This window comes from Ranitomeya imitator, chromosome 8, assembly GCF_032444005.1.
Source record: "Ranitomeya imitator isolate aRanImi1 chromosome 8, aRanImi1.pri, whole genome shotgun sequence".
NCBI classification, from domain to species: domain Eukaryota; kingdom Metazoa; phylum Chordata; class Amphibia; order Anura; family Dendrobatidae; genus Ranitomeya; species Ranitomeya imitator.
The window spans coordinates 204099832-204123165 of NC_091289.1; the positions used below are offsets into that span (position 1 = coordinate 204099832).

General features: G+C 49.8%; 1 protein-coding gene across 3 annotated transcripts in view; it reads left to right on the plus strand.

Moving 5' to 3' along the window:
* FAAH (fatty acid amide hydrolase) overlaps positions 1 to 23334 on the plus strand; it is a 136476-nt gene that overhangs the window by 57502 nt on the left and 55640 nt on the right. For all 3 annotated transcript variants that reach the window (XR_011314865.1, XM_069735884.1, XM_069735885.1), the window contains exon 6: positions 20018 to 20058. Coding sequence is in view for 2 of the 3 variants with exons in the window: in XM_069735884.1 (XP_069591985.1) it covers positions 20018 to 20058 (41 nt within the window). In the remaining variant the exon portion in view is untranslated. The remainder of the gene's footprint in view (positions 1 to 20017; positions 20059 to 23334) is intronic.

Consider the following 23334-nt stretch of genomic DNA (forward strand, 5'->3'; position numbering starts at 1 on the left):
TGCCGCGGACAGGATCCATAGGTTTTTGGCCCCCTCTCTCTCCCCAAACTCCTTCTCAATGACCACTTAGCTCTTCTTTCTAAAATTACTCTCCAAGAAATTAAAGATGTCCTTCAAACCATCCCAAACAACAAAACTCCAGGCCCAGACGGTTTCCCTGTAGGTTACATTAAGAAATGTTCAGATATTCTGCTCCCCCACCTGGTCGACCTCTTTAACTCATTTTTGAAAGGGAAGGGCCCACCTAGTCAATCCTTAGACGCGTATATTACCATTATTCCCAAGGAGGGCAGGGACGGCAGCCTCTGCAGTAACTATAGTTCTATCTCTTTGCTCAATACCGACCTAAAAGTTTGGGCAAAGATTCTGGCCACCAGAATAAATAGTGTTCTAGAGTCGCTAATACATCCTGACCAAGTTGGCTTTAAGGGTAGAGAGGGCAAGGATAACTATTAAAACCCTCCTGGCTATTTCACATTCCAAGCACTCTGGCATTCCCCTTGCCATTCTGTCGACAGATGCCGAGAAGGCCTTCGATAGAATCAGCTGGCACTACCTGATCTGCACCTCACAAAAGTTTGAGCTTCCTCCTCCATTTATAGAGGCTGTCATGACTCTACACGACTCCAACTGCTAAGGTCAGGGTGAATGGTCTATTCTCAAACTCATTCTCTATTACACAGGGCTTCCCTCTCTCTCCTTCCCTTTTCGTATTGGTGATGGAGACCTTGGTCCAGAAAATTCGACAGGACCCTGATATTAGGGGTTTAATAGTGGGCCAATATGAATTCAAAACTGCTGCTTTTGCTGACGATCTTTTACTCCTGATCTCTAATCCCAAACAGCCTTCTCCAGTCTCTTGGACTTATTTAATGAGTTTGGCATTGTCTCAAATTTTTAAAATAAATATGAGCAAATCGGAAGTTCTAAATATCTCCATTCCAGATTCAGTAACCACGACTCTCAAACAAACTACCCCTTTTAATTGGCCTCCTGAGAAATTAAAATTCCTAGGGATTTAACCAGCTAAAGATCGCACCACTCTCTTCAAATTTAACTTTCTTCCTGTAACGGGGTCTACTGTGCTGTAGTACCTCTTTCAGTACCACCCCGTGTTTCAGGAGGTCCATTCTGCTTTTGCTGGATTCTGAATGAAGGACGCTGGCAGGAATTTCTTGATTACTCGAGAGCACATAAAAGCTGACTGCTACTCCACGTATTGCCAGTCTAAGAACACACTTTATTTACAGGACACATAATATATAACAGATACACAGGGCAAGCCAATAGGAAAACAGCAGGCCAGACATACATTACAATAGCCGCAGGGGCCGGAGCCTGCTGATATTTACTGTGGGAATTACAAAGGTGGGGGGCGGACAGCAGGAGAATATCTTGTCCAGGGGCGCAGCCTGTGGACTGATGCATTTCACATGGAAACTATTATACATATACTGCATAACATTCTTGGTGCTGGAGGGTTCTGTAACACGGCTCCCCTTTTCAGCGACGCGATCGGCATACACAGTCTGATCCTTAACGGATCGGTTTGGGGATGACCGAAGTTTATGGGGTTGGTACGAGTTCCGTTTGTCGACTTAGTCCATCGGCGTTACCGTTTTGTTTGCCGGTCTGTAGTGGCTGGTGAAGTCCAGAGGTTGTAGGGCTAAACTCCACCGCAGTAATCTGGCGTTGTCTCCGGAGACCCGATTAAGCCAGACTAGGGGATTATGGTCCGTTAGGAGGGAAAACTGTCGTCCATACAAATATGGTTGTAACTTTTTGAGTGCCCATACTATTGCCAGGCACTCCTTCTCGATGGCTGCATAGCTCACTTCACGGGGCAGTAGTTTCCGCCTCAGGTAAGCTACCGGTTGTTCTTGGCCGTCCGGCCCGACTTGGCTCAGTACTGCCCCCAATCCAGTCTTTGTGAACTAGGAAACGTTCGGGTGCGGCCAATACAGGGGTATTGGTGAGGGCGTCCTTTAGCTGGCGGAAGGCTTCCTCACACTCGGGTCCAGGTTACCTGGCGGGGTTGGTTCTTACGGGTCAGATCAGTGAGGGGCTTGGCTACGCTGCTGTAATTGGAGAAGGAATTTCCTGTAATACTCCGCTGTCCCTAGAAACGTCATGACCTGGCTTTTAGTGCGTGGGGTGGGCCATTTGGCTATGGCCTCAATCTTGGCTGGTTCTGGTCGCTGTTTCCCACTTTCCACCCAATGCCCTAAATACTGAACCTCTGCTTTGCCCACGTGACACTTGTTTGGGTTCAGGGTGATTCCGGCCTTGTGGATCCTGTCCAATACTGTCTCTAGGTGATTTAGATGCTCTTCCCATGTCGCGCTGTAGATGGCGATGTCATCCAGGTAGGCACACGCATAGCCCTGGAGACCATCCAGAAGCCAGTCAGCCAACCTCTGGAAGGTCGCCGGGGCAGTCTTCATCCCGAATGGCATAACTCGAAACTGGAATAAGCCAAACGGGGTGACAGATGCCGACTTGGGAATAGCATCAGGACTAAGGGGGATCTACCAGTAGCCTTTGCATAGATCGATGGTGGTCAAATACTTTGCCCCTGCCAGCCGGCCTAACAAGTAACATAGTAACATAGTAAGGCCGAAAAAAGACATTTGTCCATCCAGTTCAGCCTATATTCCGTCATAATAAATCCCCAGATCTACGTCCTTCTAAAGAACCTAATAACTGTAAGATACAATATTGTTCTGCTCCAGGAAGACATCCAGGCCTCTCTTGAACCCTTCGACTGAGTTCGCCATCACCACCTCCTCAGGCAAGCAATTCCAGATTCTCACTGCCCTAACAGTAAAGAATCCTCTTCTATGTTGGTGGAAAAACCTTCTATCCTCCAGACGCAAAGAATGCCCCCTTGTGACCGTCACCTTCCTTGGTATAAACAGATCCTCAGCGAGATATTTGTATTGTCCCCTTATATACTTATACATGGTTATTAGATCGCCCCTCAGTCGTCTTTTTTCTAGACTAAATAATCCTAATTTCGCTAATCTATCTGGGTATTGTAGTTCTCCCATCCCCTTTATTGATTTTGTTGCCCTCCTTTGTACTCTCTCTAGTTCCATTATATCCTTCCTGAGCACCGGTGCCCAAAACTGGACACAGTACTCCATGTGCGGTCTAACTAGGGATTTGTACAGAGGCAGTATAATGCTCTCATCATGTGTATCCAGACCTCTTTTAATGCACCCCATGATCCTGTTTGCCTTGGCAGCTGCTGCCTGGCACTGGCTGCTCCAGGTAAGTTTATCATTAACTAGGATCCCCAAGTCCTTCTCCCTGTCAGATTTACCCAGTGGTTTCCCGTTCAGTGTGTAATGGTGATATTGATTCCTTCTTCCCATGTGTATAACCATACATTTATCATTGTTAAACCTCATCTGCCACCTTTCAGCCCAAGTTTTCAACTTATCCAGATCCATCTGTAGCAGAATACTATCTTCTCTTGTATTAACTGCTTTACATAGTTTTGTGTCATCTGCAAATATCGATATTTTACTGCGTAAACCTTCTACAAGATCATTAATGAATATGTTGAAGAGAACAGGTCCCAATACTGACCCCTGCGGTACCCCACTGGTCACAGCGACCCAGTTAGAGACTATACCATTTATAACCACCCTCTGCTTTCTATCACTAAGCCAGTTACTAACCCATTTACACACATTTTCCCCCAGACCAAGCATTCTCATTTTGTGTACCAACCTCTTGTGCGGCACGGTATCAAACGCTTTGGAAAAATCGAGATATACCACGTCCAATGACTCACCGTGGTCCAGCCTATAGCTTACCTCTTCATAAAAACTGATTAGATTGGTTTGACAGGAGCGATTTCTCATAAACCCATTCTGATATGGAGTTAAACAGTTATTCTCATTGAGATAATCCAGAATAACATCCCTCAGAAACCCTTCAAATATTTTACCAACAATAGAGGTTAGATTTACTGACCTAATTTCTAGGTTCACTTTTAGAGCCCTTTTTGAATATTGGCACCACATTTGCCATGCGCCAATCCTGCGGAACAGACCCTGTTGCTATAGAGTCCCTAAAAATAAGAAATAATGGTTTATCTATTATATTACTTAGTTCTCTTAGTACTCGTGGGTGTATGCCATCCGGACCCGGAGATTTATCTATTTTAATCTTATTTAGCCGGTTTCGCACCTCTTCTTGGGTTAGATTGGTGAACCTCAATATAGGGTTTTCATTGTTTCTTGGGATTTCACCCAGCATTTCATTTTCCACCGTGAATACCGTGGAGAAGAAGGTGTTTAATATGTTAGCTTAATAAGTCATCCACACGCGGCATGGGATACGCATCCGTCACTGTTTTCTCATTGAGCTTACGATAGTCTACACAAAACCGTGTAGTCCCATCCTTCTTGGGCACTAACACTACGGGGGATGCCCAGGGACTATCTGACTCTTCAATGACCCCTAAACGCAACATCTCTTGTATCTCTTGTCGCATCCCTTCTCGTACAGACTCAGGGACGCGGAAGGGGGGTTGTCGCGGGGGGGTCTGATCCTGGGTCTCCACCTTGTGTTGTGCCAGCTGAGTGTACCCGGGTTTCCCCGAAAACATCCTCTGTCGCTGCCTCAACAACTCCTCCGTCTGCTGTCTCTCCCGGGGACCTAAGTCTTCACCCCAGTGTACCTGGTCCCATGTTTTAGTCTGAGTCCTTTCCCCTAAGACATACGGCAAGGGAAGTCTGGCTAAATCCTCTGCCTCAGGTGCACAGATGGCCACTACCTCTTCAGGGCGCTCCCGATAGGGCTTCAGCATATGCACGTGGAACATGCGGATAACCCTGGGGTCGTCACAATCGGCGACATTATAGGTGGTGTCGGCTGTTTTCCCCACTACCTGGTAGGGCCCCTGCCATGCAGCTTGGAACTTGTTCTGCCTAGTGGGCTCTAACACCAGGACCTTCTGCCCTATTTCCAAGGTGCGCTCTCTGGCCCTCTGATCGTACCATACGCGCTGGCGCCACTGGGTCGCCTGCATGTTCCCACGTACAGCCTGGGTCAGCTCCTGTAGGCGGTCCCGGAATTCCAGCACATAGGGTACAATAGGTACCCCTTCTATGATGCCCTCCCCTTCCCAGTGTTCTAGCACTAAGTCTAGGGGTCCCCTTACCCGTCTCCCGTATACCAGTGCGAATGGGGAGAACCCCGTGGATTCTTGGGGCACCTCTCGATAGGCAAACAGGAGGTGAGGCAAGAATTTCTCCCAGTCCCTGTAGGTCCAGGTAAAAGTCCCAAGGAGTTGTTTTAACGTCCCGTTAAAGCGTTCACACAACCCGTTGGTTTGCGGGTGGTACGGGGCGCTTCTAATGGACTTTACGCCGCACAGCTTCCACAGTTGGTTGGTCACCTCTGCTGTAAACTGGGTACCCTGGTCTGAGATAATCTCCCGGGGAAATCCAACCCGTGAGAAAACCTGGAGCAGGGCAGCCGCCACCGTCTCTGCCAGTATGTTAGGTAACGCAACCGCCTCTGGATACCGTGTGACATAATCTACCACTGTCAATATATACCTTTTCCCTGACGGACTGGGTTTGGCTAACGGCCCTATCAGATTGACCGCTACTCGGCTAAATGGTTCCTCCACAATGGGGAGGGGGCGTAATTTGGCCTTGCATCGATCTCCCCTCTTGCAAATGCGCTGGCAACTGTCACAGGTCTGGCAGTATTGACGAACATCATAGGTTACCCCCGGCCAAAGGAAGTTTTGTGTCAGACGATGCCTGGTGCGACTGACGCCGAAGTGCCCGGCCAAGGGTATGTCATGAGAGATTCGCAGTAACTCCTGCCTATACTTCTTGGGAACTACCAGCTGTCGTTTTATAGTGGTGCTCGTCCCTGTGTGGTGCTGCTCTGTGATCCGGTAGAGGAGTCCCTGCTTCCATATAAACTTCCCCTTCCAGTACCCCTCTCCCCTCCTGTGCCTTCCCACGATATCCCTCCAATGAAGGATCCTCAAGTAACTCCCTCTTAAATTCATCTGGGGTGGCCCAAGTAATGTGTCTGGCTATGGGAATACGTGTAGAGCTGGGATGTCTTACCTGGGCCTCCTCTGAGTGTGATTCCGCCTCCGCAGCTCGAGCTTGTCTCCGGGTGGTCACAGGATATGTCTCAGCCAGAGGGGCAACCGAGAAGGCAGACAACATGTGCCCCAAGTCATTTCCCAGCAAAACGTCTGCAGGCAAATCCTCCATCAAGCCGACCTCAACAAGGCCATCCCCAACTCCCCAGTTCAGGTGAATCCTGGCAATGGGCAGTCGATGTATGGCTCCTCCTGCTACACGGACTGCCACTGTCCGGTCCGTCTTCTCTTGGTCCCAGACGAGATGAGGCTTCACAAGGGTCAAAGTTGCTCCGGAATCTTAGTCCCTGCATGCGTTTCCCATTAACCCACACGACCTGTCGATGCTGTTGTTGATTATTTGCCCGGGCTGCCTGCATGGGGTCTACTTCATGCAGCACTTCCTCCATGTCTTCCACCCCTTGGTTAGTTGTAGCCCCCAATGTCGGGTCAGCTTTGCCTTGGTAGCAGTGTACAGCGGCCCGGCGGAAGGTAGCTGTTCCCGCCTTTGGCCACTGGGTATGCGGAATCCGGTTGGGACATTGTCTTTGCAGGTGGCCCAGCTGACGGCAGGTGTGTCATCGCGCCCCAGGGGAACTGTGGTAGGCCGGGTTTCTAGCTGGTCCCCCTACAATCTTCGGTGGTTTGGGGCCCTCCAGGTCCATGGGCGGACCCCTAGTGACCATCTTTGATCCGGACAACTGAGGCCTCCTGGCGTCATGATGTTCATCGGCCAGATGAGCGGCTTCCTCAAGAGTCATTGGCCGCCTGTCCCGAAGCCATTCCTGTGTCTCGGGTTTAGTCCATTAAAGAATTGTTCTAACAAGAAGAGCTGGAGGACGACCTCCTTAGTGGTTGCTTGGCTCCCTTGTACCCACTGTAGCAGTGACCGCCGTAATTTACAGGCCCATTCAGCGTGGGTATCGGTTACTCGTTTTATAAGTCCGCGGAACTTTTGGCGGTATGCCTCTGGTGTCAGCGCATACCGGGCCAAGATCACTTCTTTGATCCGCTCATAGTCCATACAGTCCTCATCAGGTACCGTGCGATAGGCGTCTGCTGCCCGGCCTGTCAGCTTGCTGGCCAGAATCTGAACCCGTTCCTCCGGCTTCACTTGATGAAGGGCACACTGCCGCTCAAAGTCCTGCAGAAAGCCATCAAGGTCTTCCTCTGCCTCCCCCAACTGTCGGAAGGCATTATACTGGATCTTTTTGTGGCTTACTGTTGAAGGTACCTGGGCGGAGGCCAGAGCTCCCCTTGCTCGCTGACTCTCCGCTCTGCCATCTCCATCTTGGCCAGCTCCACTTTGGTCCGCACTGCCATCTCCATCTTGGCTAGCGCTATCCTGATCCGCTCGGCCATCTCTTCCTTCAGATCAGTACGCACATCAGCCATCACCTCTCGTATGATGTCTACTGCAGGGTTTGGGCCATAGAACGCCAGTCTGTTCTTTACCTCCCTCTGGAATTCAGTCTCCTCCACGTTCACATTGGGGGGCGCTGCACTGTCGTGTTCCTTGATGGCTGCTATGAAATCCGCTTTTGTTTTGTTGCTGGCGATTAACCCTCGGGCTTCCACCAGATCTTTTAGTGTAGTCCTCTTTAACTTCTGGTAGTAGTCTTCCATTCATTCCTTTCCTCCTGTAGAAGGGGTATCACATCCCGCTGTCTGCCACCAGTGTAACTGGGTCTACTGTGCTGTAGTACCTCTTTCAGTACCACCCCGTGTTTCAGGAGGTCCATTCTGCTTTTGCTAGATTCTGAATGAAGGACGCTGGCAGGAATTTCTTGATTACTCGAGAGCACATAAAAGCTGACAGCTTCTCCACGTATTTCCAGTCTAAGAACACACTTTATTTACAGGACACAGAATATATAACACAGATACACAGGGCAGGCCAATAGGATAACAGCAGGCCAGACATACATTACAATAGCCGCAGGGGGCTGGAGCCTGCCGATATTTACTGTGGGAATTACAATGGTGGGGGAGGTCAGAAAGAGAATATCTTGTCCAGGGGCGCAGCTGTGGACTGATGCATTTCACATGGAAACTATTATACATACATATACTGCATAACATTCTTGGTGCTGGGGGGTTCTGTAACACTTCCTTTACGAGCCAAGATACAAGCTTTGCTCAAATCTTATGACTTACCTTATCTCTCCTGGCTGGGGAGGATTAATGTTATTAAATCCTACATTCTCCCAAAAAATGTTTATGTAATGAATATGGTCCCCATTCCTCTCCCCAGCTTTCTTCACTTCCGCAAATAAAATGGTTGCTAATTATGTATGGAGATTTAAAAGAGCCAGACTCCCCCCTAAAATTCTTTTCCTACCAAAAAATAGGGGTGGACTCGGCCTCCCTAACTTTAAGACTTACTACCACGCAATCCACCTCGCCTGATGGTTACATTTAGTTAAGTCTCTCTCTGCCCCTGAAAGCCCTAATTTGAAATCAATCTGATGAGTAATAGGGAAGATATCTGTCTCTGGTCCTCCTCTGCTCCTCCCACTCACACACGTGATGTTATAACCCACAACACCCTAGCTGTCTGACGATCTCTAGTTCCGAACACAGTACCTCATTGTCATTTCTTAGATAATATCCCACTGATCCTAATGATACTGATGCTTTTGGTCTGTGGGACTTTTTACCTAACCTTCCCATTTCTCACCTTCTCTCCAACAAAATCCCCTGCATAGACGCTTGGCCAAGGAACGCCAAGAGACGACCCCGGGACCTTTTACAAACGCACCATGTAAATTTCATTATTTCCAAATTTAAGTCAGGACTGAAACATAATTCTGATTGGCTCTGGCTAGAATTTCTAGTAGGCCTTAGATCCCCCCCCCCCCCCCCCCTCATCTCTAAAATTTACGCTAATCTCCTTGCCCCACCCAACCATTTCAAACCACTCTGTCATCATGGGAATCGGAATTAAGGCTGTCTTTGTCTCTTCAAGAATCGAGTAAGATTCTGAGAAACTCTCACGGCTTTTCAAGGTGTATCTCGCTACAAGAAAATTCCTTTAAAATTCTCTCACGCTGGTATAGAACCCCCGGAAAAACTTGTTGCACATGGGTTTAACTTCCTCTCCGCTCTGCTGGAGATGTTCAGAATCGGTGGGCTCCCTAGCTCACATTTTTTGGTTGTGTCCTATTATCTCTACTTACTGGTTAGATATTATTTACCTCCGTCGCTTAAACTTGATCACAGGACCTAACACCTCAAGAAATTTTGCTCTCGCTCCCTACTCAAGCGTTTAAACCCAAAAAGCATGATTTACTCCCTCTTTTGTTAGCAGCGGCAAAACACCTGATTTCAAATCACTGGAGACAACCATTCCCCCCACTCTGAAGGAGCGGATAGGCAAAGTTCACAATATTTATAGAATGGAAGAACTGTCAAGCTGGGAATCCCGCACACATAAGTTTCTGCTCACTTGGCGGCCCTGGGCAAGTAACAACCATCCCCTCCCCTGATGGGACAATTCACCTATTCCCCCGAGACTTCCTTTACCTCCAGATGCCACTGGAGCCCGACCCCAACGGAGTACAACCACTGTGATCCAGCTTTAGTTTTACTGACTGCTCGCCTGCCTTTTTCTTCTTGCTTCTAATTACCCCTTGTGTTTTTACTGACTCATTCTTACAGGTCTTTGAGAGATGCGCTTCCGATTATACGAGAATCACCATATCTACTCGTTTTATCTACCTGGAAATTTGTTCTTCCCCTTTATTTAGGTAGTTATTTGGTGCACACCCGGCCGTTCACATGAAGCGTGATCCGATTGTTCTGTAGCTTTGTTATAATGCTGCTCTTATCTCCTTCTGGATCAATTTTGTAATGCAATATCTCAATGTTAATTTTGTGATTGGCCACTGTGGGTCACATTCCTTGGCCCGGTTATGTTGTGTTATGACAAAACTTTTTCTCAGATAAAGAGTAAGAATAAAAAAATGGAACATACCATCAGTAAAATAAGGTGGTGGTATTGTGATGGTCTGGAGCTGTTTTGCTGCTTCAGGACATGGAAGACTTGCTCTGGTAAATGGAACCATGAATTCTGCTGTCTACCAAAAAATCCTGAAGGGCAATGTCCGGCCTTCTGTTCATGACGTCTAGCTGAAGCGCACTTGGGTTATGCAACAGGACAATGATCCAAAACACCAGCAAGTCCACATCTGAATGGTTTAACAAAAACAAAATTAAGACTTTGGAGTAGTCTAGTCAAAGTCCTGACCTTAATCCAATTGAGATGCTGCAACATGATCTTAAAAAGGAAGTTCATGCTCAGAAACCTCCAATGTGAATGACTGCAGAGATGAGTGGCCAAAATTCCTCCAGAGCGTTGTAGACTCATTGCCAGTTAGCGCAATTGCTTGATTGCCATTGTTGCTGCAAAGGGCGGCCCAACCAGTTATCACGCAGGGCCCTGTAGGTTTGGATTTCTTTCTCCCTTAATAATAAAGATCTTAATTTTATAAACTGTATTTTGTGATTACTTGTGTTATCTTTGTCTAATATTTACATTTGTTTGATGATTGAAACATTTAGGTTAGGTGCATGCGGTGAGTAAACGCTGCAGGTTGGACACTCTGTACTTGCACAGCGTCCAGATGTTACAGCATAGTGGAGAGATTTTAAGAAATACCATGTCCACTATGCGTGCTTGCTAACTCGCAGAGATGGACATGCAGCACATCTTTCCAGACTGCAGCATGTCTATTTCTCTTGTGGAGACGCGATCCTTGCAAGTTAAATTTCACCCGAACAATGTATTGGATGCGGTGATTCTGCATGGTCCAGTAATCACAGAGGATTCACCTGCATTCAATAGCCGGCAGCGGACATGTGCTGCGTCCAAAGTGCTGCCGATTCCTGACCGTGGGCACCAACCCTGAAGTGTGACAAACATGCAAAAGAATAGGAAATCAGGAAGGGGGCAAATACTTTTTTACACCACTGTATAGGGTTGATCTGCATGTTAATATTGTTACTAGCCTACTGGGTGCCTGCACGTAGCCGCATGCTGCTGGGAGAACATGAAAATGATCTTTATTCTCCACGGTAGAGTTCGGGTTCAGTCCTGGGGGCGGCGCAGGGTTCAGCCACTGCTCTGGGTATAGAGCGCTGTAAACGACCCCGGCCCTGACGGACAGCTGAGCTCCATTGCGGAGGGAGTGTCAGCCAGGGCGGGGCGGATACAGCGCTCTATACCCAGAGCGGTGGCTGAGCCCCATTGCGGAGGGAGTGTCATTCAGGGCGGGGCGGTTACAACGCTCTATACCCAGAGCGGGGGCGGGGCGGATACAGCGCTCTATACCCAGAGCGGTGGCTGGGCCCCATTGCAGAGGGAGTGTCAGGCGGGGCGGTTACAGCACTCTATACTCAGAGCGGTGGCTGAGCCCCATTGCAGAGGGAGTGTCAGGCGGGGCGGTTACAGCACTCTATACTCAGAGCGGTGGCTGAGCCCCATTGCGGAGGGAGTGTCATTCAGGGCGGGGCGGTTACAACGCTCTATACCCAGAGCGGGGGCGGGGCGGATACAGTGCTCTATACCCAGAGCGGTGGCTGAGCCCCATTGCAGAGGGAGTGTCGGGCGGGGCGGTTACAGCACTCTATACTCAGAGCGGTGGCTGAGCCCCATTGCAGAGGGAGTGTCAGGCGGGGCGGATACAGCGCTCTATACCCAGAGCGGTGGCTGAGCCCCATTGCAGAGGGAGTGTCAGGCGGGGCGGATACAGCGCTCTATACCCAGAGCGGTGGCTGAGCCCCATTGCAGAGGGAGTGTCAGGCGGGGCGGATACAGCGCTCTATACTCAGAGCGGTGGCTGAGCCCCATTGCAGAGGGAGTGTCAGCCAGGGCGGGGCGGATACAGCGCTCTATACCCAGAGCGGTGGCTGAGCCCCATTGCGGAGGGAGTGTCATCCAGGGCGGGGCGGTTACAGCGCTCTATACCCAGAGCGGTGGCTGAGCCCCATTGCGGAGGGAGTGTCGGGCGGGGCGGTTACAGCGCTCTATATCCAGAGCGGTGGCTGAGCCCCGTTGCGGAGGGAGTGTCAGCCAGGGCGGGGTGGTTACAGCGCTGTATACCCAGAGCGGTGGCTGAGCCCTATTGCGGAGGGAGTGTCATCCAGGGCAGGGTGGATACAGCGCTCTATACTCAGAGCGGTGGCTGAGCCCCATTGCGGAGGGAGTGTCATCCAGGGCAGGGTGGATACAGCGCTCTATACTCAGAGCGGTGGCTGAGCCCCATTGCAGAGGGAGTGTCAGCCAGGGCGGGGCGGATACAGCGCTCTATACCCAGAGCGGTGGCTGAGCCCCATTGCAGAGGGAGTGTCATCCAGGGCGGGGCGGATACAGCGCTCTATACCCAGAGCGGTGGCTGAGCCCCATTGCAGAGGGAGTGTCATCCAGGGCGGGGCGGATACAGCGCTCTATACCCAGAGCGGTGGCTGAGCCCTACGCCAACTCTGCCAAAGAAAATAAAGATCATTTTCTCCCTGCCAGCATAATCCCACTATCAAACTGAAGATTAACCCCATATCCTCAGGTTAATATCATTTTTGTTGTTGACCGGGTTCCTTTAAAAATGAAAGTGAAGAGCAGCGCAAATGTGAAAAAAGTTGTTTTCCCCACACCCAGAGTGAAGGTCCCCCGGGTCACCACAGTTGGGGTACTGCGCACAGCGGCTCTCATATTACTGAGCCCATGGCTTGAATCGCCTACCGGACGGACGGACACCCAGAACTTCCACCCACTGTGCATGATGTGCACAGTGCCGCCTCCTTGAACGATACCCTGTCCTTATTGCCGCTGTCAGAGAGAGGCGCCGCTGCCAGAGGAGGCACCGCTGCCAGAGGAGATGCTGCTACCAGAGGGGGGCGCCACTGCCAGAGTGAATGCCGCTGCCAGAGGGGATGCCGCTGCCAGAGGGGATGCCGCTGCCAGAGGGGATGTCGCTGCCAGAGGGGATGTCGCTGCCAGAGGGGATGCCGCTGCCAGAGGGGATGCCGCTGCCAGAGGGGATGCCGCTTCCAGAGGAGGGTGCCGCTGACAGAGGGGATGCTGCTACCAGATGGGGGATGCCGCTGCCAGAGGGGATGCTGCTGCCAGAGGGGATGTCGCTGCCAGAGGGGATGCTTCTACCAGATGGGGGTGCCGCTGCCAGAGGGGATGTCGCTGCCAGAGGGGATGCTGCTGCCAGAGGGGATGCCGCTTCCAGAGGAGGGTGCCGCTGACAGAGGGGATGCTGCTACCAGATGGGGGTGCCTGTTGTGAATTCTGTGGCTGAGTTCACTTCTATGGTCACAAGTGGTACTGCAGTCTCTGGGCTTCCTCCCTCAGGTGTTTTGGTGAGCTCGTTGGCTGCCTTGCTATTTAGCTCCACCTGAGTCTGTCTTCCTTGCTCCTTGTCAATGTTCCAGTGTTGGATCTGAGCTACTGCATCTTTCCTTGGGCCTGCTGCTCTGCTAGATAAGTGCTTCTAGTTTGTTTTCTGTTTTTTCTGTCCAGCTTGCTATTAACTTTTGCTGGAAGCTCTGAGAAGCAAAGGGGTGCACCGCCGTGCTGTTAGTTCGGCACGGTGGGTCTTTTTGCCCCTTTGCGTGGTTTTCGTTTTAGGGTTTTTTGTAGACTGCATAGTTCTCTTTGCTATCCTCGCTCTGTCTAGAATATCGGGCCTCACTTTGCTGAATCTATTTCATTCCTACGTTTGTCTTTTCATCTTGCTAACAGTCATTATATGTGGGGGGCTGCCTATTCCTTTGGGGTATTTCTCTGAGGTAAGTCAGGCTTGTATTTCTATCTTCAGGCTGGTCAGCTCCTCAGGCAGTGCCGAGTTGCATAGGTAGTGATAGGCGCAATCCACTGCTGCTTATAGTTGTGTGAGGATAGATCAGGTACTGCAGTCTACAGAGATTCCACGTCTCAGAGCTCGTCCTATTGTTTTTGGTTATTGCCAGATCTCTGTATGTGCGCTGATTACTGCACGCTGTGTTGCCTGATTGCCGGCCATAACAGTACAAGGAGCCACCCAATGATTCCCAATAGAGGGAAAAAAGAAATCCTGACATCATTTTTTTTTCTTAGCTCTGTCTTCAGTCTTTTTTTTCCCCTAGACATTAGAGTGCTTCAGGACACAGCTGTGGACATGGATATTCAGGGTCTGTGCTCCTCAATGGATAATCTCGTTGTAAATGTACAAAAGATTCAAGATACTATTGATCAGAAATCGATGCTAGAACCAAGAATTCCGATTCCTGATTTGTTTTTTGGTGACAGAACTAAGTTCCTGAGCTTCAGAAATAATTGTAAGCTATTTTTGGCCTTGAAACCTCATTCTTCTGGTAATCCTATTCAACAGGTTTTGATTATTATTTCTTTTTTGCGCGGCGACCCACAGGACTGGGCATTTTCTCTTGCACCAGGAGATTCTGCATTGAGTAATGTTGATGCATTTTTCCAATCGCTGGGATTGCTTTACGATGAGCCTAATTCAGTGGATCAGGCTGAGAAAAATCTGCTGGCTTTATGCCAGGGTCAGGATGATGTAGAAGTATATTGTCAGAAATTTAGGAAGTGGTCAGTACTCACTCTGTGGAATGAATCTGCACTAGCGGCTTTGTTCAGAAAGGGTCTCTCTGAAGCTCTTAAGGATGTAATGGTGGGATTTCCTATGCCTGCTGGTTTGAATGAGTCTATGTCCTTGGCCATTCAGATCGGTCGTCGCTTGCGCGAGCGTAAATCTGTGCACCATCTGGCGGTATTGTCTGAGAGTAAACCTGAGCCTATGCAGTGCGACAGGACTATGACTAAAGTAGAACGGCAAGAACACAGACGTCTGAACAGACTGTGTTTCTATTGTGGTGATTCTACTCATGCTATTTCTAATTGTCCTAAACGCACTAGGCGGTTCGATAGCTCTGCCGTCATTGGTACTGTACAGTCCAAATTCCTTTTGTCCATTACTTTAATGTGCTCTTTGTCATCGTATTCTGTCATGGCGTTTGTGGATTCAGGCGCTGCCCTGAATCTGATGGATTTGGATTATGCTAAACGTTGTGGATTTTTCTTGGAGCCTTTGCGGTGTCCTATTCCGTTGAGAGGAATTGATGCTACACCTTTGGCCAAGAATAAGCCTCAGTACTGGGCCCAGCTGACCATGTGCATGGCTCCTGCACATCAGGAAGTTATTCGCTTTCTGGTACTGCATAATTTGCATGATGTGGTCGTGTTGGGGTTGCCATGGCTACAAACCCATAATCCAGTATTGGATTGGAACTCTGTCGGTAACCAGCTGGGGTTGTCAGGGAGTACATGGTGATGTTCCATTTTTGTCTATTTCGTCATCCATTCCTTCTGACATCCCAGAGTTCTTGTCGGACTTTCAGGATGTATTTGAAGAGTCCAAGTCTGATGCCCTACCTCCGCATAGGAATTGTGATTGTGCTATCGATTTGATTCCTGGTAGTAAATTCCCTAAGGGTCGTTTATTTAATTTGTCCGTACCTGAACACACCGCTATGCGCAGTTATGTGAAGGAGTCCCTGGAGAAGGGATATATTCGCCCATCGTCGTCACCATTGGGAGCAGGGTTCTTTTTTGTAGCCAAGAAGGATGGTTCGCTAAGACCGTGTATTGATTACCGCCTTCTTAATAAGATCACTGTTAAGTTTCAGTATCCCTTGCCATTGATTTCTGACTTGTTTGCTCGGATTAAGGGGGCTAGTTGGTTTACTAAGATTGATCTTCATGGTGCGTATAATCTGGTGAGAATCAGGCAGGGAGATGAATGGAAAACGGCATTTAATACGCCCGAGGGTCATTTTAAGTATCTGGTGATGCCGTTCGGACTTGCCAATGCTCCATCTGTTTTTCAGTCTTTTATGCATGACATTTTCCGTGAGTATCTGGATAAATTCTTGATTGTTTACTTGGATGACATTTTGATCTTCTCAGATGATTGGGAGTCTCATGTGAAGCAAGTCAGAATGGTTTTCCAGGTACTGCGTGCTAATTCCTTGTTCGTGAAGGGATCAAAGTGTCTCTTCGGTGTGCAGAAAGTTTCATTTTTGGGGTTCATCGTTTCCCCTTCTACTATCGAGATGGATCCGGTTAAGGTTCAGGCCATCCAGGATTGGACTCAGCCGACATCTCTAAAAAGTCTGCAGAAATTCCTGGGCTTTGCTAATTTTTATCGTTGCTTCATCTGTAATTTTTCTAGCATTGCCAGACCATTGACCGATTTGACCAAGAAGGGTGCTGATTTGGTTAATTGGTCTTCTGCTGCCGTGGAAGCTTTTCAGGAGTTGAAGCGTCGTTTTTGCTGTGCCCCTGTGTTGTGTCAACCTGATGTTTCTCTTCCGTTCCAGGTCGAGGTTGATGCTTCTGAGATTGGTGCAGGGGCGGTTTTGTCACAGAGAGGTTCTGGTTGCTCAGTGTTCAAACCATGTGCTTTCTTTTCCAGGAAATTTTCTGCTGCTGAGCGTAATTATGATGTGGGCAACCGAGAGTTGCTGGCCATGAAGTGGGCATTCGAGGAGTGGCGTCATTGGCTTGAGGGTGCTAAGCATCGCGTGGTGGTTTTGACTGATCATAAGAACCTTACTTATCTTGAGTCTGCCAAGCGCTTGAATCCTAGACAGGCCCGTTGGTCGTTATTTTTTGCTCGTTTTGATTTTGTGATTTCATACCTTCCGGGCTCTAAAAATGTGAAGGCGGATGCTCTGTCTAGGAGTTTTGTGCCCGACTCTCCGGGGTTATCTGAGCCGGCGAGTATCCTCAAGGAAGGAGTCATTGTGTCTGCCATCTCCCCTGATTTGCGGAGAGTGTTGCAGAAATTTCAGGCTAATAAACCTGATCGTTGTCCGGCCGAGAAACTGTTCGTCCCTGATAGGTGGACTAGTAAAGTTATCTCTGAACTTCATTGTTCGGTGCTGGCCGGTCATCCAGGAATCTTTGGTACCAGGGAGTTGGTTGCTAGATCCTTCTGGTGGCCATCTCTGTCACGGGATGTGCGTGCTTTTGTGCAGTCCTGTGGAATTTGTGCTAGGGCTAAGCCCTGCTGTTCACGTGCCAGTGGGTTGCTTTTGCCCTTGCCGGTCCCGAAGAGGCCTTGGACACATATTTCGATGGATTTCATTTCTGACCTTCCCGTTTCTCAAAAAATGTCGGTCATTTGGGTGGTCTGTGATCGCTTTTCTAAAATGGTCCATCTGGTGCCCTTGGTTAAATTGCCTTCCTCCTCTGATTTGGTGCCTTTGTTCTTCCAGCATGTGGTTCGTTTACATGGCATTCCTGAGAATATTGTTTCTGACAGAGGTTCCCAGTTTGTCTCGAGGTTCTGGCGAGCCTTTTGTGGTAGGATGGGCATTGACCTATCTTTCTCCTCGGCCTTCCATCCTCAGACTAATGGCCAGACCGAACGAACCAATCAGACCTTGGAAACATATCTGAGATGTTTTGTTTCCGCTGACCAGGATGATTGGGTGTCATTTTTGCCGTTGGCTGAGTTCGCCCTTAATAATCGGGCCAGCTCGGCTACCTTGGTCTCTCCATTTTTCTGCAATTCTGGGTTCCATCCTCGTTTCTCTTCAGGACAGGTTGAGTCTTCGGACTGTCCTGGTGTGGATTCTGTGGTGGACAGGTTGCAGCAGATCTGGACTCAGGTAGTGGACAATTTGACCTTGTCCCAGGAGAAGGCTCAGCTTTTCGCTAATCGCAGACGCCGTGTGCGTCCCCGACTTCGTGTTGGGGATCTGGTTTGGTTATCTTCTCGTCATATTCCTATGAAGGTTTCCTCTCCTAAATTTAAACCTCGTTTTATTGGTCCGTATAGGATTTCTGAGATTCTCAATCCGGTGTCTTTTCGTCTGACCCTCCCAGACTCCTTTTCCATACATAATGTATTCCATAGGTCGTTGTTGAGGAGATACGTGGCACCTATGGTTCCATCTGTGGAGCCTCCTGCCCCTGTTTTGGTGGAGGGGGAATTGGAGTATATTGCGGAGAAGATTTTGGATTCTCGTGTCTCTAGACGGAAACTCCAGTATCTGGTCAAATGGAAGGGTTATGCTCAGGAAGATAATTCCTGGGTTTTTGCCTCTGATGTCCATGCCCCAGATCTTGTTCGTGCCTTTCATGTGGCTCATCCTGGTCGGCCTGGGGGTTCTGGTGAGGGTTCGGTGACCCCTCCTCAAGGGGGGGGGTACTGTTGTGAATTCTGTGGCTGAGTTCACTTCTGTGGTCACAAGTGGTATTGCAGTCTCTGGGCTTCCTCCCTCAGGTGTTTTGGTGAGCTCGTTGGCTGCCTTGCTATTTAGCTCCACCTGAGTCTGTCTTCCTTGCTCCTTCCCAATGTTCCAGTGTTGGATCTGAGCTACTGCATCTTTCCTTGGGCCTGCTGCTCTGCTAGATAAGTGCTTCTAGTTTGTTTTCTGTTTTTTCTGTCCAGCTTGCTATTAACTTTTGCTGGAAGCTCTGAGAAGCAAAGGGGTGCACCGCCGTGCTGTTAGTTCGGCACGGTGGGTCTTTTTGCCCCTTTGCGTGGTTTTCGTTTTAGGGTTTTTTGTAGACTGCATAGTTCTCTTTGCTATCCTCGCTCTGTCTAGAATATCGGGCCTCACTTTGCTGAATCTATTTCATTCCTACGTTTGTCTTTTCATCTTGCTAACAGTCATTATATGTGGGGGGCTGCCTATTCCTTTGGGGTATTTCTCTGAGGTAAGTCAGGCTTGTATTTCTATCTTCAGGCTAGTCAGCTCCTCAGGCAGTGCCGAGTTGCATAGGTAGTGATAGGCGCAATCCACTGCTGCTTATAGTTGTGTGAGGATAGATCAGGTACTGCAGTCTACAGAGATTCCACGTCTCAGAGCTCGTCCTATTGTTTTTGGTTATTGCCAGATCTCTGTATGTGCGCTGATTACTGCACGCTGTGTTGCCTGATTGCCAGCCATAACAGGTGCCGCTGCCAGAGGGGATGCTGCTGCCAGAGGGGGCGCCACTGCCAGAGGGGATGCCGCTGCCAGAGGAGATGACGCTGCCAGATGGGATGCTGCTGTCAGAGGAGATGACGCTGCCAGAGGAGGGTGCCTCTGCGAGAGGGGATGCCGCTGTCAGAAGCGATGTTGCTGCCAGAGGGGATGCCGCTTCCAGAGGAGGGTGCCGCTGACAGAGGGGATGCTGCTACCAGATGGGGGTGCCGCTGCCAGAGGGGATGCTGCTACCAGAGGGGGGCGCCACTGCCAGAGTGAATGTCGCTTCCAGAGGGGATGCTGCTGCCAGAGGGGATGCTTCTACCAGATGGGGTGCCGCTGCCAGAGGGGATGTCGCTGCCAGAGGGGATGCTGCTGCCAGAGGGGACGCCGCTTCCAGAGGAGGGTGCCGCTGCCAGAGGGGATGCTGCTGCCAGAGGGGGCGCCACTGCCAGAGGGGATGTCGCTGCCAGAGGGGATGCTGCTGCCAGAGGGGATGCTGCTACCAGATGGGGGTGCCGCTGCCAGAGGGGATGCCGCTGCCAGAGGAGATGACGCTGCCAGATGGGATGCCGCTGCCAGAGGAGATGACGCTGCCAGAGGAGGGTGCCTCTGCGAGAGGGGATGCCGCTGTCAGAAGCGATGTCGCTGCCAGAGTGGGGCGCCGCTGCTGCAGAGGGGTGACGCTGCTGGAGGGGGTGCCTTGGATCGGCACTCATTAGATGCTTAGAGTTGCATCTTTCATGATAGTGTTGTTAGATGGGGCGGTTCCAGGGAGGATGGTCCATGTCGGGGGCAGCGCTCTGTAGACCCTGTACTTTGTGAGTGTCATAATCCGTGGCCCATATATTGCTCACTGTCACACGACCTATCATATCGGTGCAATAACTTCTCATTTTTGTGTTGCAGTAAAATAGGCCTCATTTCAAGCTGCCCCGGACAGAAGTCAGGTGAGTGTCAGTATGTTCAGCTATTCGCCCCGAGGAAGGTAGAAAGAGCACCACCTGCACATAGTGACCTCAGGTCAGCTACAGCCCTAGTGTGACAGACAATGATGATAAGTCAGGCTTCTTCCATTACCACTAGATGAAGTGTACTGCACACATATGTATATGCAAACAGCTCCCCCTAGTGGTGGCTGCAGACACAATATTATCATATATATCTGTATACAGGGTGCTCCCCCTAGTGGTGACTGCAGACAGGATCTTATCATGTATCTCTGTTTACAGGGAGCTCCCCCTAGTGGTGGCTGCAGACAGAATCTTATCATGTATCTCTGTATACAGGGAGCTCCCCCTAGTGGTGACTGCAGACAGGATCTTATCATGAATCTCTGTATACAGGGAGCTCCCCCTAGTGGTGGCTGCAGACAGGATCTTATCATGTATCTCTGTATACAGGGAGCTCCCCCTAGTGGTGGCTGCAGACAGGATCTTATCATGTATCTCTGTATACAGGGAGCGCCCCCTAGTGGTGGCTGCAGACAGGATCTTATCCTGTATCTCTGTATACAGGGAGCTCCTCCTAGTGGTTACTGCAGACAGGATCTTATCATGTATCTCTGTATACAGGGAGCTCCCCCTAGTGGTGACTGTAGACAGGATCTTATGTATCTCTGTATACAGGGAGCTCCTCCTAGTGGTTACTGCAGACAGGATCTTATCATGTATCTCTGTATACAGGGAGCTCCCCCTAGTGGTGACTGCAGACAGGATCTTATCATGTATCTCTGTATACAGGGAGCTCCCCCTAGTGGTGGCTGCAGTCAGGATCTTATCATGTATCTCTGTATACAGGGAGCTCCCCCTAGTGGTGGCTGCAGACAGAATCTTATCATGTATCTCTGTATACAGGGAGCTCCCCCTAGTGGTGGCTGCAGACAGGATCTTATCATGTATCTCTGTATACAGGGAGCTCCCCCTAGTGGTGGCTGCAGACAGGATCTTATCATGTATCTCTGTATACAGGGAGCTCCCCCTAGTGGTGACTGCAGACAGGATCTTATCCTGTATCTCTGTATACAGGGAGCTCCCCCTAGTGGTGGCTGCAGACAAGATCTTATCATGTATCTCTGTATACAGGGAGCTCGCCCTAGTGGTGACTGCAGACAGGATCTTATCATGTATCTCTGTATACAGGGAGCTCCCCCTAGTGGTGGCTGCAGACAGGATCTTATCATGTATCTCTGTACACAGGGAGCTCCCCCTAGTGGTGGCTGCAGACAGGATCTTATCATGTATCTCTGTATACAGGGAGCTTCCCCTAGTGGTGGCTGCAGACAGGATCTTATCATGTATCTCTGTATACAGGGAGCTCCCCCTAGTGGTGGCTGCAGACAGGATCTTATCATGTATCTCTGTACACAGGGAGCTCCCCCTAGTGGTGGCTGCAGACAGGATCTTATCATGTATCTCTGTATACAGGGAGCTCCCCCTAGTGGTGGCTGCAGACAGGATCTTATCATGTATCTCTGTATACAGGGAGCTCCCCCTAGTGGTGGCTGCAGACAGGATCTTATCATGTATCTCTGTATACAGGGAGCTCCCCCTAGTGGTGACTGCAGGCAGGATCTTATCCTGTATCTCTGTATACAGGGAGCTCCCCCTAGTGGTGGCTGCAGACAGGATCTTATCATGTATCTCTGTATACAGGGAGCTCCAATAGTGGTGGCTGCAGACAGGATCTTATCATGTATCTCTGTATACAGGGAGCTCCCCCTAGTGGTGGCTGCAGACAGGATCTTATCATGTATCTCTGTATATAGGGAGCTCCCCCTAGTGGTGGCTGCAGATAGGATCTTATCATGTATCTCTGTATACAGGGAGCTCCCCCTAGTGGTGACTGCAGACAGGATCTTATCATGTATCTCTGTATACAGGGAGCTCCCCCTAGTGGTGTCTGCAGGGAGAATGTGATCATGTATCTGTATACAGGGAGCTCCCCCTAGTGGTGACTGCAGACAGGATCTTATCATGTATCTCTGTATACAGGGAGCTCCCCCTAGTGGTGGCTGCAGACAGGATCTTATCATGTATCTCTGTATATAGGGAGCTCCCCCTAGTGGTGGCTGCAGATAGGATCTTATCATGTATCTCTGTATACAGGGAGCTCCCCCTAGTGGTGGCTGCAGACAGGATCTTATCATGTATCTCTGTATACAGGGAGCTCCCCCTAGTGGTGGCTGCAGACAGGATCTTATGTATCTCTGTATACAGGGAGCTCCCCCTAGTGGTGGCTGCAGACAGGATCTTATGTATCTCTGTATACAGGGAGCTCCCCCTAGTGGTGGCTGTAGACAGGATCTTATCATGTATCTCTGTATACAGGGAGCTCCCCCTAGTGGTGGCTGCAGACAGGATCTTATGTATCTCTGTATACAGGGAGCTCCCCCTAGTGGTGGCTGCAGACAGGATCTTATCATGTATCTCTGTATACAGGGAGCTCCCCCTAGTGGTGGCTGCAGACAGGATCTTATCATGTATCTCTGTATACAGGGAGCTCCCCCTAGTGGTGGCTGCAGACAGGATCTTATGTATCTCTGTATACAGGGAGCTCCCCCTAGTGGTGGCTGCAGACAGGATCTTATGTATCTCTGTATACAGGGAGCTCCCCCTAGTGGTGGCTGTAGACAGGATCTTATCATGTATCTCTGTATACAGGGAGCTCCCCCTAGTGGTGGCTGCAGACAGGATCTTATCATGTATCTCTGTATACAGGGAGCTCCCCCTAGTGGTGACTGCAGACAGGATCTTATCATGTATCTCTGTATACAGGGAGCTCCCCCTAGTGGTGGCTGCAGACAGGATCTTATCATGTATCTCTGTATACAGGGAGCTCCCCCTAGTGGTGGCTGCAGACAGGATCTTATCATGTATCTCTGTATACAGGGAGCTCCCCCTAGTGGTGACTGCAGACAGGATCTTACAATGTATCTCTGTATACAGGGAGCTCCCCCTAGTGGTGGCTGCAGACAGGATCTTATGTATCCTCTGTATACAGGGAGCTCCCCCTAGTGGTGGCTGCAGGCAGGATCTTATCATGTATCTCTGTATACAGGGAGCTCCCCCTAGTGGTGACTGTAGACAGGATCTTATCATGTATCTCTGTATACAGGGATCTCCCCCTAGTGGTGACTGCAGGCAGGATCTTATCATGTATCTCTGTATACAGGGAGCTTCCCCTAGTGGTGGCTGCAGACAGGATCTTATCATGTATCTCTGTAT